The sequence below is a fragment of the Carassius gibelio genome, chromosome B19 (assembly GCF_023724105.1).
Source record: "Carassius gibelio isolate Cgi1373 ecotype wild population from Czech Republic chromosome B19, carGib1.2-hapl.c, whole genome shotgun sequence".
Taxonomy (NCBI): Eukaryota; Metazoa; Chordata; class Actinopteri; order Cypriniformes; family Cyprinidae; genus Carassius; species Carassius gibelio.
In genome coordinates, this window is record NC_068414.1 from 25,348,744 (window position 1) to 25,369,891 (window position 21,148).

The 21,148-nt window shown below is 36.5% G+C and overlaps 1 protein-coding gene across 4 annotated transcripts in view; it reads left to right on the forward strand.

Annotated features, from left to right (window-relative positions):
• LOC127979531 (ephrin type-A receptor 7) overlaps nucleotides 1-21,148 on the forward strand; it is a 133,786-nt gene that overhangs the window by 14,380 nt on the left and 98,258 nt on the right. For all 4 annotated transcript variants that reach the window (XR_008158805.1, XR_008158806.1, XM_052585054.1 and 1 more), the window contains exons 2-3: nucleotides 15,097-15,161; nucleotides 17,984-18,653. Coding sequence is in view for 2 of the 4 variants with exons in the window: in XM_052585054.1 (XP_052441014.1) it covers nucleotides 15,097-15,161; nucleotides 17,984-18,653 (735 nt within the window). In the remaining 2 variants the exon portion in view is untranslated. The remainder of the gene's footprint in view (nucleotides 1-15,096; nucleotides 15,162-17,983; nucleotides 18,654-21,148) is intronic.

Here is a 21,148-nt window from a genome sequence, read left to right on the forward strand (position 1 = left end):
ACACTGATTTCATTTGACGTGATATGAACCAGGACTCTTGGACAGCAGTTCAGCAGAATTAATTTTTTCTTCTCATGCTACCCACACACAATAACAAATTTATCATGATGTTTTCCTATATTGCTAACACACAAAATACGATTCTGTTGGCCCAAAATCCCAAACCATTACTTCAGTTATCAAAACATACAAACATTCAGAATACATTTTTTCTACTTCACATTTTGACATTCAGAAGACACTCCGTGTGAAGCACAGGTTAAACCATATTGAAAGCTCAATGCAATGTTAATTTATTTGTCAATGTTTTGGTGTACTTTATCATATACAGGTGCATCTTAAAAAATTAGAATGTCGTGGAAAAGTTCATTTATTTCAGTAATTCATCTCAAATTGTGAAACTAAAATCCTTCTGAAAAATGAAATCCGCATCTTCCAAAAGCTGGTCAGCAGAAGGAAGCATGAAGTGCTCCAAAATGTCTTGGTAAATGGGTGCAGTGACTTTGGTTTTCAAAAAAACACAATGGACCAACACCAGCAGATTACATTGCACCCCAAATCATCACAGACTGTGGAAATGTAACACTGGACTTCAAGCAACTTAGGCTATGAGGCCACTTTTCCTCCAGACTCTAGGACCTTGGTTTCCAAATGAAATACAAAACTTGCTCTCATCTGAAAAGAGGACTTTAGATCACTGGGTAACAGTCCAGTTCTGCTTCTCCTTAGCCCAGGTAAGACGCCTCTGATGTTGTCTGTGGTTCATGAATGGCTTAACAAGAGGAAAATGACAACTGTAGCCAAATTCCTTGACACCTTTTCCTTGCACTTAACTCTCTGTTAACGTGCTTGGATACAGCACTCTGTGAACAGCCAGCTTCTTTGGTAATGAATGTTTGTGGCTTACCTTCCTTATGAAGGGTGTCAGTGATTGTCTTCTGGACAACTGTCAGATCAGCAGTCTTCCCCATGATTTTGAAGCCTAGTGAACCAAACTGAGAGACCATTTTGAAGGCTCAGGAAACCTTTGCAAGTGTTTTAAGTTGATTAACTGTATGGCATGCCATCACAATCTAATTTAGTGGGCTTTTGTTAAATGTGTGCCAAAATCATCACAATTAAAAGAACCAAAGACTTAAACTACTTCAGTCTGTGTGCACTGAATTTATTTAATACACAAGTTTCACACTTTGAGTTGAATTACTGAAATAAATGAACTTTTCCATGACATTCTAATTGATTGAGATGCACCTGTAGATTGAGTAGCAAAATTGTTCACAAGTCAAAAGATGATTAATTGATTATTTATCCAACAATTATTTTAATTTGTTTTGATGGAAGAGAAAAAGTTTTGGACTGAAGTGTTTGAATGTTTGTGGTTTGTACAGATTGCTTTGTAGTGTATAGTTTCTAGAAAACTCTGTGTTTTAGCCTTTGAGGGAAAACTGTCACCAGGCAAGGAAGTTGCAGTGTCCATATTACGCATGGCTTATCTTAGGTGGCTATGTAATTTCTCTCCCTAGTCTGCAGTATCACCTGTACTCTGTGTCATCCTGCCCTCCCTCCTTGACTTCATTCTCTTTATTCAGCTCCGTGTTCATAGGGTACCAGTAGTAAGGAGGCTGTTGGGCTTCAGGGCTTCTAAATGATTGGCAGTAGAGAAATGGAGAGAGAGACCCTCTCCCTGTGCTTTGATTAAACTCCCTGAGATCTGTCCATTAGTGGATGGGCCTCTTCAGAGGATGTGTGGGCTGGTAGATATTGGGGTGCCACAGGAACCAGGGTTAGGACCTTTTCCTTTTCGCTTTATGTGATGCCCGTCACATTTTTCATTTCAGCCTCCTAAATGGTTTCGCCTTACTCTTTCCTTACAACCTGAAATTTAAATGTTCGCAATCTTTCCATTCCTCCAAACTAAATAAGAAGATGGAAATCCCATATGACCCTCTCCGAGGCTAAATTTCTCATCAAAAACATAGTCTTTTAATAGCATTGAGCATTGAAGGGGTATCTTAGATCGTATTTCCTATGCCATCATTGATTAATGTTTAATGTTAAGTTTGGCAGATCATTTCCTTGCTACAGGAAAATACACTCATTGGTTTAAACCATGAAACATTATTGGTCAAAAAGCTCCTTTATTTGATCTAGTGAAGAACCACAATGGACTTCTGCCCACGTTTGTACAGTCCATATGCGCCTCAGGTGGTTTTAATTGGAAGAACTTGCTTCAATGAACTTGGAATTAATGTAAGGTCTTCCAGAGATGACCTTTTCCTTGCCAAAGGCAAAGGTCAATACAACACATCTGGGAAAGTCAGTGAACTTTGACCTGATATACAGTAGGCTTAAAAAATATCAAATGGGCATCTTGAGAGCAAGTTTTGGTTAAATGGTTAATTTGATTTGATTAGCATAAAGATTCAACAGCATTCTGTGTTTAGTTTCACAAAGGCTGCATCCAAAATCGCATACTTATCCAAAATAAATATTTTCGAAAAAGTATCTTCTAAATAGTATGAATGTATAGATTAAGATGTTCTACATTTGTCATGTGACCTACCAGCATGTACGATTAGCAAATCCTCTCCTGTAGCCTCATTGGACAGTAAAGTGTCCATTGGATGTGGACTTCAAAATCTTGTTGGAAGTGCTTCTTGCCGTATTACTAGCCATATTTATTCTGTATATTACACGTCCTTTTTAAATAATTTTAATCAGGTTGTGTGATAGTCATGTGATCACAATGTAAAATTTGCTGTCAAATTGCTATTGTTAGATAGCACTCTTTCACATGTTAATTTTGGAAAAAAGTATGCCATATTCAGCATTGGATGTAGTTAACATTCCACTCTACATCAAGACAATTGAACTCTTGTGCTGTTTTACTGTAAGAATCCCAAACATGTTTTAGCCACATGTGAGTAATAGTATTGTCATTTGATATTTTGCCTTCAGCACCTAAGTTTTTGATTTGTTGGTATGACTAAGCTGACAAAAGTTTAGTCATACACAAAGACAAGTCATGCGGGGGTGTGATTCACTCCATGACGATTCTGTCTGTTCTTCAGTTTCTAAGAAAACACAGTGCACAGAAGCCACTTTTCTTTTTAATGACCTCACTATAAATACAGGGACCATGGCTAGAGCAATAGGCCTGTGGAAAGAAGCAATAAGGGCCATTTTGCACCTCATTTATATAATTAGTGGACCCCCCCTACCCCCCCCTTTTTTTTAAACAAGGCATGTGTGGATTAATATGCTCAAATTATCTACCTCACAGATAAGTAAATAAACAATCATGGAGTAAATGAATCAAGATAATGTGAGACAGCTGAGCAATGAGATCTGACAGTTGTACAAATGATAACAAAAAGCCTCAATTTCAGACAGAATAAGAGGAAGATAAGCAACATCTATTATGAGACCTTGGATTTATACTTTATAGGACGTTGCATGGAATTTCTGGTAAATTCCTATCTATATTTAGATTTAGATTTACTTTTTTTTTTGTATTCTATTATGATAAGTAGAGAGTCTGTTCCCATCAGAGCTTAAATGGACCCTGCAGGGCAGACGCCATTGCGACTGATATATTTCCCTGTCATCTATCCACTGAGCACACGTCGGTGAGGACAAGCTTTCTGTCCCGCCTGCCATCCATTCATCCCTCCATCTTTCCGCAGTTTAACAGGCACAGACCTGTTATTCTAACTTATCGACTCGCCTGGCCGTATTCTTTTACAAGCCGCCCGGTTGTGCTGCCTATTGATTGATCAGCTGTCAAGAGTATGGATTTCTGCGGTTCCGTGATGTGCCGTATTGATGGATGGCCGGTGGGGCTCCGTTCTCTCTCCACCCCAGACCTTTCCGACTCTCTCTATCTGTCTCTCACATACACACCTTTGACTTGTTTTCATTCATCAATAGGATGGAGATCAATGTCTACAGTAATAATGGAATGACGGAGGGGGTTGGGAAGAGTTAGAGAGTTTGGACTGATGATATGATATGATATGATGAGAGGTTGTGATTTTAGAGTTAATTAGGAAGAGTTTGGTTTGGCGTTGTTCTCTTATTTAATTTCTTTTTCACATAAACACTTTACATTTTCAATCTTTGGGGTAAGTGAGTTTTTTTTTATGTTTTGGAATGAAATTTCATATATGCTTACCAAGGATGCATTAATTAGATACAGTAGAAACTGTACTATTATGAAATATTACAATTTATAATATATAAATTGTATTTATACAATTTATATTGTATAAATACAATATAAGTATTTTCTGTTTTAATAGGTATTTTCTGTTTTAATAGGCCTAAATTTCAAAATGTGATTTTATTTATGTGGTTGCTGTTGAATTTTCAGGAGCCTTTATTCCAGTCTTCAGTGTCACATGACCCTTCAGAAATCATTCTAATATGATGATTTGCTCTTTAAGAAATATTTATCATTATTAATGTTGAAAACAGATGCTTTGCTTAAAGGGGGGGTGAAATGCTATTTCATGCATACTGAGTTTTTTACACTGTTAAAGAGTTGGATTCCCATGCTAAACATGGACAACGTTTCAAAAATTAAGTTGTACGTTTGAAGGAGTATTTCTGTTCCAAAAATACTCCTTCCGGTTTGTCACAAGTTTCGGAAAGTTTTTTTCGAGTATGGCTCTGTGTGACGTTAGATGGAGCGGAATTTCCTTATATGGGTGCTAAGGGCACGTCTGCCAGAAGAGCGCGCGCTCCCGTATAGCACAGCAATGAGAGCACAGACATTCATTCACTGATCAGAGCGAGAGCGTCGCGAAATGTCACAAAAGGAGTGTGTTTTTGGTTGCCAGGACAAGACAACCCTGCACAGATTACCAAAAGAGAAACAGCATTAAGTGACCAGTGGATGGAGTTTATTTTTTACAGAGCATCAACGGAGTTGTGCAAGTGTTTGTGTTTGTTCCCTGCATTTCGAAGATGCTTGTTTTACAAACAAGGCCCAGGTTGACGCTGGATTTGCACATCGTTTATTTCTTAAGGATAATGCAATCCCAACGAAAAAGGGTCACGATCGTGTTTCGGAACCGCAGGCGGTGAGTAAAACTGCTTCAAAAATCTCTGTGTTATTAACTTAGCTATCGGCGTGTAAGCACATCAAGTAAACAACATGCGATGTTGTCATCAAACTGCACGAGTAAAACTGCTTCAAATATCTCTGGGTTGTTTACTTAGCTATCAGCGCGTAAGCACATCAAGTAAACAACATGCGATGTTGTTATCAAACTGCACTTTCCACATGTACAGCTAAAAAAAAAAAAAAGACGACAAATCTTTAGCTCCGCCCACACGTCACGCCTCTAGGCGCTCGTGTTTTTCCGGGAAAAATCGGTACAGACTATCTTTCTCTTATGAATATAATAAAACTAAAGACTTTTTGGAGTTATGAAGGATGCAGTACTACTCTATAGGTACTCAAGATTAACAGGATATTGAGTGAAAATGAGCATTTCACCCCCCCTTTAATGTGTTTTGTTTGAAAACATGATTAGATTTTATGAATGTAAAGTTCAAAGTAAAAAGGCATTTGTTTGACATGGAAATATATTTTGTCACATTTTCATTTTTTTTAGTACCGACTTGGTAACGAAGTACCGGGTCTTTTGACAGCACTAAGTGTAACTTTGACCAGGGAAGGTTGTAAAGCGATTTTATTACAAAATAAGACAATATCTTTAACGTTTTAAATGGAAAGTGTATCATAATTGTTCTTAAAACATTACTGTTGTATATTTTTATTGTCTGTATTCTTGCTGTACAATAATGTCTACATGTGTCTACATTGAGCCCTTTTTTTAATTCTTATTTATTTATTTAGTTTGTTTTCCAAATGGGGGATATGCCAAAATAAAGTGCATATAAATGCATATAAATTTACACTAATTTATCAGTGTTTGTTTCTACAATTTAAATGACAAGCATTCGTAGTATCTCTGTGTATGTTAATGTCCCAGTGTAAGGGAAAATAACTCATTTTAGACGGCAAGTCAAGATTAGCAACAGTGACTATGTTTAGTTTGATGACATAAAGCATTCTGAAAATAAGCCCACCCCTCAAACAGCCATAGGTGGGAGTGTGTGGATGTGTGAGTATGAGGACAGCAAAGGAAAATTTAATCCACATCCCCATATCTTTAATGACGCCTGTGTAATCCGACATTTACTGCATTAGAGAGGAGGAGGAGGAGAAGAAGATACAAGGGCAGGAAAAGTGGTCTTGTTTGAGGATGAATGAATGTGACAGGTGGGAGTGCTGGAGAGAGGAACGGCCCTCCTCCTGTCAGGGGCGTGAAAGGGAGGTGACGTGGTAATGTGGCGAGAATCAGAGTCTAATTTGATCTAAAGTGGATTCCTAAATTGAGAGAGGGGGGGGAAGTCTTCCCCTCTCTCTCTTCCACTTACGTAACCATTCTTCCACATTTTTGACTCTGTTGCTTATTAACAACGACAGAGAGAAAGAGAAGGAGATTTAGGGATGGGGGAGGAGTTGTTCCCTTACACTGTCCTCCTTTCCTTGTACAGTGTTTTTAGTAATGCACCAAGAATTCCTGGTTGCAACAGAACCTTAAAAAAAGATACTCGAATACTGTAAATGCTGTTTAAAATTTGAAATGACATTTATAAATTATATTGGGTTCGGTATAATTTTTTTAATTGTCTGTGAAAGAAGTATTTTGCTCACCATGGCTGCATTTATATGATAAAAAATATAGTAAAATGTTTGAAATGCATTGATAAAGTAACTGTTCTATACAGTTCTATTTAATATTTTTGTTGAAACATGATACTTTTTCTTTAGGATTGTTTTGATGAAGATCCAGTTCAAAAGAACAGCATTATATATTTTTTCTAGTCAATTTAATGCATCCTAACCTAATAAAAGTACTAATTAAAAAAAATATATGTATAAAGGTGTCTTTGTTACAGTGTGACTCTACATTTAAGTACTTAATAATATTAATTAACTGCATGTACTTATTATATGGTCAGGGTTAGGAATAGGCCCAGGGTTACTTGCATGAAATTATGCGTAATTACTTGTTATTATAATGGTACTGTAAGTACATGTAATGTCTAGCACATAGGACACCTTAAAATAAAGTGTTACCAAAAAAATCTTATCGACCCCAAACTATTAAAGAGCAGTGTATATTTAAGAGCTTTGGCATTTCTTTATAACTTTGTTATTTTCTTTATAAATTGCTTTTTAGTACCTTTCTGCTGTCAAACGATTAATTGCATCCAAAATAAAAGTTTTTGTTTACATAATATATATGTGTGTGTGTGTGTGTGTGTGTGTGTGTGTGTGTGTGTGTGTGTGTGTATATAATATATATAATATATATATCTGTGTATAAATGTATGTGTGTGTGTGTGTGTGTGTGTATTTAGAAATACAAACTCGTGCATGAATATATTTAAGAAAAATGTTGTTTACATATTAAATATATTTATATAGAATATAATAATATAAATGTGTATACAATATTTTCAAACAATATAATAAATGTGTGTATTAACATGAAGCATAAAAATAAACACAGTACACATACATATATTATTTGACAGCACTATCTGTAACTAAATTTCTATTATTGTTTTGATTCATTTCTCATCTTTATCATTAGCTTTGAGCAAAATTTTACTCGTGTCCACTAAGTTCCTCATTATCTCATGTTACAGTGATCACAAACTCTCAGACGGTGCAGTAAACTATTCTGATCTCAACCCCAACTGAATTAAACCCTTTTGACTTCATAAGAGGAAAATCCTGACCAACATGGACAGGAACACAAAGGGCAAGAGAAGGAGATGGCAAACAGTGACTACAGCTACAGAAATCCTAACTGCTGTGGCATAGTCGGAACAAGCATCCTGTTTTGCTCACAAACAAGCAGTTCTCGTCTGAATAAAACATTCATTGGCTCGACTTGGCCAGATGAAATGGAGGTACTAGCAACGATACTGCTTCAATTATTAAGGTGTTCCGGAAAGCTCTAACTCAGAAAAGAGCTCTGGTTAACACAGAGGGCCCACCATGACATTTAAAAAAAAAAACACTGCGATCAGCACAAAGGTTAAGTGGGACAAGAGATGGAGAAACATGTGTGTGTGTGTGGTTTTGAGAACGTGTGGATGCTCAAGGGTTGTGCATGTGTGCTTTCTTATTATTGGTAGTAGTCAATGCCTAACATCCACCCAAAACTCAATATTTCTTCGGAAGTTGTAAAAGTGTAGTTGTACAACATTTTTGCTAGTAGAACAGTTCTGTCACTTTGAGTGTACATTAGTCAGAGCTGTCTGTGGTCTCTTTGATGCTTTCTAATCATTTTGACATTGCTCACATCTCATAACTCGTTATGTAAGCACATGCTCTGGCTGACAGCACTCTCCACTCTTTGGGAGTTGGTCACATGACCTGCCTGCTCTCAGCCTTACCCTCTTTGGCGACTGCCGTCTTCATTCGTGACATGTTTTAAAATGAGGAATTATGGATTTGTGATGAACCTGGCTGTATATATTGCTTGTGATAGCACTCAAAAAATCTGTGTAAATGCATATTTTGCAGTATGTAAAAATAAGGCTTAAATATAATGGTAAAATAAATTTGAAATCGGAGGGGAAAATATACAGCATGCTTCTCACTAATCATTAAACTCTATTTCAGCATTTTCTCTATATAAGACTGAAAAGTTGATACACTGAACAGTCATACATTTATTTAGGATTCTTTGTGCATAGAAAGTTCAAAAGAACAGCTTTTATTTGATAAATGATAAATAGCATTATTTTTTTTTTACTAATTTAATGTATCCTTGCATAATAAAAGTATGAATTTCTTTAAAAAAAAATATCCTACTGACCCCAAACTTGAATTTGTTTGTTTGTTTGAAGAAAAAACATTTCATGTAGTTACATTTTCTCAATTCACTCGGTTTTTCTCAGATGTGGCAGAATTTTGGATTCCCCATATGCCATCTCTCATACGGCTTCTGATGTTTCCCCAGCCCTCCTTATATACGAAAGTAAAAACATGTACTTGCTTAATTCCAAATCATCTTCACGAAGCATGAAGCAAAGCAGCTTTCAAAGCTGTGCATGTCAGTCTTAAGTCATTCCATGACCATTTAATGACCTCAAATCACTTGTTAAGCACATTAACTTATTTCTCTTCACTCTGACAGCTCAAAGGATCTAGCGGGTAGATGATGACGTTACAAGCGAGCCAAGCTTCAGCATTTAGGCAGACCGAATCAATAGGAAGCTGTCACTCACATCTCTGTCAGCACATGGACCTGCCATAACCAGACCCCACACGGTCCCAGCCCATGACTCAAGCCATTCTCACTGACCAACCGCAGAAAATCTCTTGCATCTCGACTTCTGCTCAACCCCCTTTTTCCTGAAAACAGCGTTTCATTTATAACTGCCTCCAAGCCTAGCGATGTCAAGATCATGTAAGAGCCAAGCAAGTCGGTTTTGGGGAAAAATGGCGTGTTGTGTTGGCTTGGAGGGGGGTTTGTTTTTAAAAGCGGGCGTTCGCAACCATGACCCATTTCGAAATGATGCCAAGCTGATTAGAAAGAAGAGCGAGAATGACTGAGAGGTCCTTGTGAATACACCTCCCCCTGTGCGGAAACCCAGGCAAACAGCTGTTTTTATGATTCAGCGGCTTGTGCGCGTACGTGCAAACGTTTCCATAGAACCCTAGAGAAATGCGAGCGCTCTTTAGACCCCAATGGCAGAGCTGAAAGTTTAATGAGGTCATAAAGGTCTGTGTGGGGCTTCAACTTAATGCGCTTTGCCGTTCGGTTGGCTGTAACGGCCACTAAAGCATGCCTGCACATAGAGAGTCCATTTGAGTTTGTGTGTGTGCATGTGCTTTATTTGAGGGATAATATTTGGTCAATGAGTGTCCCACAGGTCTCTGGACTCTGATTGGTGCATTCTGAGCCTGCGTGTGCTTTATGTATACGCAGATAAGCTGCATGGAAGCGAGTTTAACAACATGTGGCTAATCCCCTCTATTGAATTGTATGGTTCTCATATTATAATTCTTTCATTGGGATTTCCATAAGTGACAGCGAGATTAGTGCCCTTGTGACATAAGTGCACATCCTTCAGTCAGTCCTCTTTCTGGCGTTCTCTTTGTTTGTGACCTCTCTTTAGAGGTTAATTTGGGTTTTTGGGGATGAGGGAATAATTCTGCTCCCAGGTTCTGCTAATTTCTAGAGGGAAGAATAGTGCTTAATGTAATGAAGGTTATATGAGAACATTCGCTAAATAGAGACAGAATGTGTGTATTTTTGGAATCAAAAACCCCAGAATGACGTTCTGGATCATTTCATTTAAATTTAATGGAATATTTCATGTTAAAATAAAAAAATATGTCATTCCAAACCTGTTTGAGTGACTATCTTCTGCAGATCATAAAATGAAATATTTAGTAGAATGTCCAAATATAATGCATTGCTCAATTATTTGCAATATAGCACTTGAGTTTTATGACCCTTTTATGCTGCTTTTGTGTTTTTTGGAAGCTTGAAAGCTCCATTAATTGCATTGAAGAGAGTGGCTTGATTATCGTCATTTATAAATGTATTTAAAATACATTAATAATGTTCCACCAACAAAATTTTATTTTGAGTGATGTCAAATGACATCCCCTTCAACCAATAAAATCAAAATGTATTAGCTATGTAACTCTGAGACCAACAAATCTGAGTGTCATGCATAACTGATAAAGTCCTGTTATGTGATGCATATTTTGTGTAGCTGGCACTATTGACCTGCATTGGCGGGCAGTATAATAGCCTTTATGTATTTTTTGGAAGATATTTCGAAGATGGAGAGCCAAATCCGTACTTATTTCAGAAACTGTTGATGATAATGATATGACTGCATCAGAAAATGAGTTGTTGAGGACCAAGGAAGATATAAGCAAAGCAATGAGGGTGAGGGAGGGCAGTGATTAAGAATAGGTCAGGCATTTGGGTACATTATTGTATGCCAGTTTGAAAGCTGTGATCCAGGTCAGGAAAGATGCCAATGTCTGTTGGCATTACTACAGTATACTGACAGACAGCAATGTTCAAATGACAACTGCACAAGTTAACATCTACTTACATGTGGGATGTGTGGGGTAATCTGAAAAAGAAGAGGCTTGATGACTTTCCCTTGTGCTATGGTAATTGATTTGAAATTTCCGAGATGAAACACAATGTTGAAGTTTTTTTTTAAATGCTTTTGAAACACAAAAACATAAAGTTTATAGGGAGTGAAATTGCATCCAAATTTGTGTCAAGTTTAAGACATTTCCAAACCAAAAAAAATGTTCATAAAGACCTTCTTTTCAGATAGTGAAAAAGCATTTGATTGTGTTTCAGACAATTTGCCCAAAATAATTTACCCTAATGTCACAACGTCAGTTATAAATGACAGATACCTAAAAAAAAAAAAAAAAAAAAAAGGTCAAAGGTCAGATGAAGAAAACTAATTTTGGAAAATGATTTTACTCCTAAATAGATGTACAATATAAAGTACTTTTTTAATCTATAAATTCATAACTAGTCCTATAGAGAGTTAAAGTTGTAATGATCTTCCATATTGTGATGTACATCAGAGTGAAACAGATTAATGAAAGAGAGAAATGTGTAGGAGGGAGACTTGGATCTGTCGGTTGGATGAAGGCAGATTTGAATGTGAACTCAATTGTAAGAAAAGAGCAGCATACAAAATTATAAGAGAAGTCTGGCATACATCAAAATCTTCACTGGAAGATCAAGCTATGACATTTTGATTTAAAAAGTTACTAGCTCTTTTTTTAATTTTTTATTAGAACATATGCATGGATAAATCGTTCACGATCACAAGATCAATCACATGCATTTAGAAATCACACTTTATTAAGAGCACATTTTTAAATCTATCCATTTGTGTTCCACAAAAGAAAGACAAATGGGTTTGGGATGACATGAGGCAAGTAAATGATTTTTCTTTTTTGGGTGAACGATTCCTCCTTCTACTTGTTGTCACAATTTTTGCTGTTTCTCTGTCTCTTAGTCTGACCTCACTGTGTCTCTCAGACAGCATTGTGTATTATAACTTAGCCTGGCATGGCGTCTTTTTCTACTTTTCTGTGTGTCTCTTGAAGGTCAGATCAGTAGGGGACCTTGTCAGCAGAAATCAAAAAGGCATCTTGTCCCCTAAAAGTGGAGAGACCAAGCAACAGCTGTTCTGAGGGTGAAAAAAAACCCACTCAAACCAACTAAAGCAAAGTCAGAACACTGTGAGATTTATGTCTATGTTTACCACAGAAAACCTTGGGAACATAAAATACTCACCCCAGTACATTTTCTATGCCCCCCCCCCCCATAATACTTGGCAGTAACAGCAAATCTACAAGGTTAAAAAATGCTCTGAGTCATGCTGTAAGATACAAGTCCTCTCATGGCAGAAGTGCATAACTCCTCTGAAGGAGCTTTCCGCAGTTCATCTGGCTTGTTGTGAAGTGGCAATCTGACTACAGTTGTGATGTCAGAGCCGTGTGCATGTGTGAGTACAGAGTCTGTCAGCGGCGTATAGTGGTAGCATTTTGCTGGTCTCACGTGGCTGTGTGTTTGACAGCAGAGAGCTGAGCTAAGAGAAACAGGCATTTTGGTATTATAATTTAAATAATGAAAAATTCAGCTATTGGTAACCCACCATGTTTGACAAAAGGAGGGCAGGTATGTGGCAGAATGTGGGCACTTTAAAACACTAACTAGCCAAACATTATACTTCCATTCAAATGTTTGGATTCAAACTTATATGCTGTATAATATACTATATACTGTAATACATGTTTGCCGAGTTAATTCACCCACATATCTTACATAATTTTCCAAAGCAATTACAGTATAATTACAGTATTACTGTTTTTCGATCATTTTTATATTTAATATTGATAATTATTAATAAATGTAAGTAATAATATCTAATATATTAAATAATTAATTATGTTTTAAAATCTATAAGTTTCATGATATTACTGCTTTTAATGTAGTTTTGATCAAGTAAATGCAGCACAGGTGAAAATTCTTCTTGAAAGAATCTTCTCTCAGAAACTTCTTTCAGAAATGTAAAAAATTGCAGACCCCAAAGTTTTGAATGGTTGATAATATTGGAATCATTTTGACGACAATTTAACATTTTTAAATATTGTGAATATCGAATATTTCAAATTCAAGCATACTTTCCTAAAAGAACGTGCCAAACGACCAAAAAACGGAACATGTTATTGCGGACTGCTCTACGCTCCTCTACTATGCGAATGCTCATGAGTGTGGTTGCCAAATATCAAGACTTCAAATCCCCAAATCAGAGCTTCGCTTGTTACATGGATAAATTTTCTTCCTGTTTTTTATTTTTATTTGAATCAATCTGGCACATGCAAACGCTTGCTACTCATTGCGGAAGCACCGCCACAGATGGTCTGAAAAACAAACAAGATGGAGATCTAAATGAAAGCATCATTCAACGGGTCTTTATTCTGTCATGAGATCTTGAATGTATTGTTTGCGATTGTGATCATGCGCTATGCAAAGGGGAATTACTAATAGGAATTTAACTTTTATAATATTTTTCATTTGTTTAAACAGTTTTCATAATATACTCAGAGAGAGTTTATAAGTCTTTGGTATTTATATATTGATCTTTGGTGTCTGAGAAGTTGGTACCCATCTGAGAAGGTTTTTAGTGGCAGTGGGAACATAGTTTCCTGCCACAGAGCATCTCTTAAACTAGAGACAGTAGACAGTATTGTGTTCTTAGCTTACCTAACATTTTTTTTATGCCAGTTTAATTATATCCCCCAGGTTTTTAATTATTTAAATGCAAATGCAAACATATCGAGATATATATCGAATATCGTAAAAAAATTTGAGATATATCGCCCAGCCCTGGTTGAAACTATAGAGAACATGTGCAACTTCTGCAGTGCACCCCTGCTTCTCCATAATTGCAAAAAATTAAAAAACAATTATTTCTAAATACAAATAGTGGAAAAATATTTAGTCCCCCCCAATCTCACACCATTGTTTGAACTATACAGTGACATATTGGATTTCTCAAACCAACCACACCATTACAGAGCCAAAGTTATACTCTTTGTAAATGTATTTGTCTTTGCACACTACTTATCAAAAAAGACATGTTTTCCCTTATAAATCATCTTGTTTTGTACAGATTTAGGCAGTGTTTTAGGAATGAAAGGCAGTGGTTCTGTCCATGGTGCTGAATTGGCCCTACAGTCATGTCGCTGTCCAGGGTGCTTATACTGCGTTTCTGAGTACTGGGTGTTGTCTATGGTCCTGAATTATAGGCTTCATCTCAACAAGCCTTGTCCAAGGTGCTGATTTAGAGCCCAGGCTCTATTTGTGTCAAGGGCATCCTTTTAAAGTGTTTCAGCTTGCCCGAGTTAGTTTACACAGTCTTGTACTTGTCCGAATTGCTGAATAACAACATTCAAGGGTTCACTGCTCATTTTAATTTAGTTTATAAGCAGTGTTTCACATAAGGGCTTTGTAATTGTAGAAATGCAGCAGAAATGACAAATGCCAATATGAATTTGCTTCACAGGCCTCTTGGGCTCTATTGCATCCTGGTGGTTTTGTAAAACATTTATTTTGTGCTTTAGAAAATTAATGTTTGAATGTTAAACAAGCACATTGTACCACAAACCGTATTCTCTGGGTGAAATCTGTCAAGATTCTTGTGCTTTGCAAAGATGTCCAGCATTATCAGCTGATGACTGGTGCACTTCATTTCACTAAGTGCAGCACTGCAGGTCTGTCAGTCCCCATTTGAGCTCTAATGCTCCTCTGATGCAGTCACCCTCCAGATCAACAGCCTGTCCTCTGGGATTGTGTGTTAATTATTATTGAACACCATCAGTTCTATGTGTTCTGACAGTGAGAAAGAAATTGCTCAACATATAATTGCGATTTAGCGATTCTGATGCCTTATCAGTTCTTATATTGTTTCTCTCTTGATTTGTTTTTCTTGCAGTTGTCTTGCTGAATTCTAAGGAGTCCCAGGCAGAGCTGGGTTGGACCTCATATCCTTCTAATGGGGTAAGACCTTCATGATTATTCATTAGATCATCGAATATGTAGACTATACCATGGTTTTAGTTAAGTGGCACTAAGACCATTAAAGTTTATTGTGGGGCTAAAACAATAAATTATAAAACTAATAACAATAGATGAAAATAATTAACAACAAAGCGATTATGGAAAACATCCACCAGACAAGTCACTTTACAATAGTGAGTAACACTTTAGAAACTTTGTATGAAACGTATCTAAAGCATAGCAGATGTCACAGCGTAAGCTTCTGTGGAAAGAAAATGCAAAACCAAGCCGAGTGATTTTATGTTAAGAGCTTTAAACAAATGAACGGGTTGCAGTTTAATGCATTATAGACGTGTTTCCTCAGCGCATTCCCCACTTTCTAACATTTTTATATTTATTCTTGTATTCCATTTTGCATAATGCTGAAGAAGTGAGTGTAATAGTTTTTTAGGATGTTTTCTTTTTTACGATATTGTTTTGTCTAATGTATTTTTATGTTGTGGCTTGTATTTTATTTCTGAGTATATTCTTGTCCATTGTCTGTGTAATGATGGATGTAATAAAGTCATTGTATTTTAGCCATTGTGTTTATACAAAAATGACCGGACAGTGTGTATGTGAGCACCATGAGTCCAAGACAAATTTCCCTGCAGGGACAATAAAATGTTCTGTACTGAACTGAATTGAATTGAATTGAACAAACTGATGGAGCGCAATAGAATGGGAGCACAATAATAATAATAAAAAAGATAATTAGAAATAAATTTGCCTGCATACTAATTTTGCATTTGTAATATGTAAAATGTAAAGTATCAAATTGTAATTATTTAATTGAACAGTGAACAATTGAAGAGTTCCCTAAATCCCATCCCTAATTTAAATAAATAAATTTGAACTTTCTAGTAATGACCCAGACTTAATATAAACTTCTATTTATTCATAATACTTGGTGTGTTAAAAAAAAATAATTTTATAAATCGATAGATATATAGATAACTAACAGGACCAGATTATGTTTATGACATTTGCTTCCATTTATGGTTCTTAAATATCTCTAATCCTTCACCAATGTGAATGGAATACCACACTAAATTAAAAAATATTCACCTATTTCTCAGCACATAAAAATCAGATGCATCTGTTGCAACACAACGGCTTTAAACCAGTGTAATCCAATTCGTAAACCTAGGACCTCTTTGGTCTGGTTCTGTTTAATGAATTGGTCTAAACTAACAATTATCGCTTGCTGACTGAATCATTCAAAGTGTTTACTGAATTAACATCTGACTCATTCACTGAATTGCAAGTCATTGGTTTCAGTCATATCTGACTCGAAATTCACAATCGTGTGTTAATGTGTTTTGATGTACTTGAGATTTGTGAGACATCAATGTAGTTTCTGTTCAATTTGGGCTAAACCCTGTACCCATTTTCTTTGTCCATCTCTCTCCTGCCCCACATCTTTACCTTTTACTGGTTTATTTCTTGTTTCTTTTCTGTGTCTCGATTGCCCAACTGCATTACTTACTCATCCCTGTTGTAATCCCAGTATGGACTGCTTTGCCCTCACCAGATAAACCCCATTTGTCTCTTTCTGTGTCCTATCTCCCATCTTACATCTTCTTCTCTTTTTCTCAATGCTAAACCACGTGCTAAAGATTACATGCATAGCTTGATTCATAGCTCAGATGAGCAGTAAGCCTTACAGAGGACGGCTCAGCTCAGGACGGACACGTTCCGTCATTTGAAACGTTATCTGTGAGGAAAAACGACTGCTTGCTGGGGACTTGCTACAAGCTGTTATTTGTTTAGCTTGTTAATTTTGGACCTGACAGTGATTTAAATCCACCATTTCCTGCTCCCAGACGTTGCCCACCACAGCTGCATGGACGTACACACACACGTACATGCATACATGCTACGCAGGTTTGATCTCTCTGTGGTTTTCAACAGGATGTGTTGAAATTCAATGCCACTCATAGTCGTGTCTGTGGAGAGACTCTGCCAAACTCAGATGCGAATTCAAACTGCTCAATTCCCTCAGAAACGAAGGATCTTCATTACACTGCAATTAATTGTGAAAACACTTGTGAGAGTGTTCGTCTTCAGAGGCTCATTATAATCTCTCTACAAGACAATGAGCTTGTTTGTGTTGCTGATTGAAGATGCTTTAGTCATTATATATTCTGTGTTTGATATACTGTAGCTGATTTGGCATTAAGCTTTATAAACTGTACACACTATGTGTGTGTGTGTGTGTGTGTGTGTGTGTGTGTATATATATATATATATATATGTATATGTATGTGTATTTGGAATATATATTATGATCGGAGACCATGATTTTTAAAGCATACTCTAAAAGTTGTTACATTCCATGGAAAGTAAAATTATACTTTATTTTATAATTTTGCATTTCACAATGATAAAATGGATAAATAGTCAAATAAGATTTGCAATGAATAGGCCCATTGTGATCTAGAGACCTTCTTCTCTTCATTCATAAGGCAAGATGAAAAAGTTCAGATTTAATTTATTTCATTTCATACTTCATTTTCACCAGTATTCATCAATGTCAATAAATAAAATGCCATAGAAAAAAGGTACATTTCACCAATGTTAATAGACATTTGATTTTATTAATTATTTTTTATCTTTTTTTTTCACCAGTTTTGTCCAATGCTAATAGATAAAATAACTTGATTTTTAAATCAGTCAATTTAGTCAAAATTGCTAAATTGCAAAAAAAATAAAACTCTACACTCTGTAACTTTACCAAACATTATTTGAAACCTTTTTTTTCCTCTCTCTTCTCATTTCAGTGGGAGGAAATCAGCGGTGTCGATGAGAAATACAAGCCCATTCGCACATATCAAGTATGCAACGTAATGGAGCCCAGTCAGAACAACTGGCTCCAGACGGGTTGGATATTGCGGCAGGGAGGCCAGCGCATCTTCATAGAGCTGCAGTTCACCTTGCGCGACTGCAACAGCATCCCAGGTGTGTCCGGTAGCTGTAAGGAGACCTTCAACCTCCTCTATGCCGAGTCTGACTGGGACCTGGGCCGCGTCACCCGCGAAGACCGCTACAGCAAAATCGACACCATTGCGGCAGATGAAAGTTTCACACAGGGCGATTTGGGAGAACGTAAGATGAAACTTAACACAGAAGTCCGTGAAATAGGACATCTCAATCGCAAAGGATTCCATCTGGCCTTCCAGGATGTGGGCGCATGCGTTGCGCTGGTTTCCGTCAGAGTGTACTACAAACGCTGTTTGTCAACAGTGCAGAATTTAGCAGTGTTCCCAGATACAGTAGCTGAAGCTGCCTTCTCAACTCTGGTGGAGGTGAGAGGGTCGTGCGTGAATAACTCCGAGGTGGACACAGACAGTCCTCCCAGAATGCATTGCAGTGCTGAAGGGGAGTGGCTGGTACCCATTGGGAAATGCAGCTGCAGTGCTGGCTATGAGGAGGGACACAGCAGCTGTGAGGGTAAGAAACGCTCTTCTACCCAAAACTTTGTACTGTAGCACAAAAGCTTAAAACGCGTAATGGTTTGAGTTTTACACACAGCAACCTTGGTGAAATCCAAGCAGTCCTTGTGGTCTCAATTTATGCAGGTTAGCAGTGTTTTTTTGCCAGATGATGAAAAGTTTGGTCTGTTTTTTAAAGTAATAAAGTAATATTTACTCATCCTTAATTTTACACCTGCATGACTGACTTAACAAATAACTTACTAATTATTAATAAGCAAATTAGGAGTTTGAGGCAAAATTTGTAGTTAATGGTTTGTTAAATTGTGAGAATTGGACCTTAAATTAAAGTGTGACCGAAATAAAAAACAAAAACAACAAAAAAATTGTCTGGACAACTAATATGGACTGAAACATTTAATCTTTAAAAACACTGCTAAAATATCATAAAAAAGTGATGACTATGAATCGTTCACTATATTCCAAGTCTTGATTAAAATTAAAACTATTCATAGATATTTTTACAGTCTAGTAAACTGTTAACCATTGCAACTGGATCACTGAATCAGTGAACAAAACCAAGTCTATTTTATAATCCAATCATCAGACTAGAGATCGACCGATATGAGTTTTTCTATAGCCGATACCGATATTTAGAGGTCAGGGTCAGCCGATGGCCGATATGTGCTGCCGATTTTTAGGGCCGATATCTTGAAGTTTTCCCCTTCATTTGCAGGCTAAAATGTCACACTAATAATAAGTGGATGCACAACATTTCTAAACTTATCATTATTTATTGAGCACTGACTTGAACCATCTCTCGAATCTTAATTTTGTGCACTGCATGGCATTAAAATAAAAAAAGTATCCAAAGGTAACCAAACAAATCAATAAACTGACCAAGTATTAAATGTATAAAACAGGTTTCAATCATTTAGATAAGTTTTAGAGCATTTATTAAGCAGAATGTTTCAAGTTTGTTGGAACATAAATGTAAACTTAATGTAATTTTTAATTTATTTACATTTTAAATAAAATAAATAAAATTTTATAAATAAAAATCAAATAAACAAATTAAAAAATAAAATGTATAAAAAATAAATAATAGTAGTGCTGCAAACACTAGCAACCAGCAAGATTTGTGTTTGGTATAAATGACACAGAACATCTAAAGTGCATTCTAATTTCAAACTTACATCGCAGTCTGTTCATTATTAAAATAAAGTACTGTCAACCAAACATATAAAAGGTACACTGGTCAGTTTAAATAGACCATAGTAAACCATTCCACTCTGCTGTTATGCCAAGGTCATTTTTGCTCATGTGACGAGGATGATCTTTTTGGTCTAGTTTACATTAAAAAATTTAAACAGAACACAAAAATTCAAAAGGTCAGGCACGTCCTTTTGACGTGCCTCACCTTTTGAATATTTTTGAATATTAAAAATTTGAATATTTTGCAGAACAGGATCAAACAAAAAAGTACTCGATAAAAATACTTGCATAAAATGGTTGATGTGAAAAAAGCAGTTCATTGACTGCGCAGCATAGCCACAAGCGCCACAGTTATGTTTGGAATATATTTTTTTAATACTAAGTGTCATTTGAAAACATTGCAATTGCGTTTTAAAATACAACAACGAACACCACGAAACCATTTAAAGAGGCGCATCCAGCGGTCTCCTTGATTGGAAACAGTCAACAAAATAAAATGATCTCAAATGTATGGCGTGCTCTCTTCAATTTATCAAATGATCATAGTCACATCTATTCATTTTACAGTCATGCTACTAGCATTTTATTCAGACTAAAACCCCTTTAAAGTGGCTTTTGCACATAATAATAATACCACTGCAGATGCATTTTGCAGCATTAAGGTTATTTATTGATCGTTAATTTAATAGAGGATCGAACATGGAAATTATCGAATATTGACATCCCTAAATGAAAATGAGTTGGATGGAAACGTGGCTATTGTCTGCATCAATCCATGCTTCCGAACAAATGTCATTCACCGTTCTAGGCAGCTCCAGGACAGCTGTCTCTCCAAACGTGGTGCTGTCTGTGAGCGGGCCAGAGTAACGTAGCCCTCAATCACGCTGCAGTGTTTGTGAGAGCTGCCAACTTCTCCACTCCATTTACAGAGTGAAATTCTCTGACTACCTTTATCTCCCAGGACTGTTGTTGAATCTTCCAAAAGTTTTGGCTTGGGGTCCTTCACATGCGTCAGCATCACTTTCCACCGCACCAACAACATTGGGCTGCCCGCCGACGTGCCTGACCTTAAATCGGTGCTCCTAAACACGGATATCAGCCGATGCCGATTTATTAAAAAAATAACAAATATCGGCCCGATATATCAGCAAACCAATATATAGATCAACCTCTAATTCAGACCCTTTTCTGTGAACTGGATTCGCTGACTTATTTTAACGATCTGACTCATAAAAATGGTTACACTTTTCAATAAAGTCCCATTAGTTAATGTTAGTTAATGTATTGTATGTTTAGATT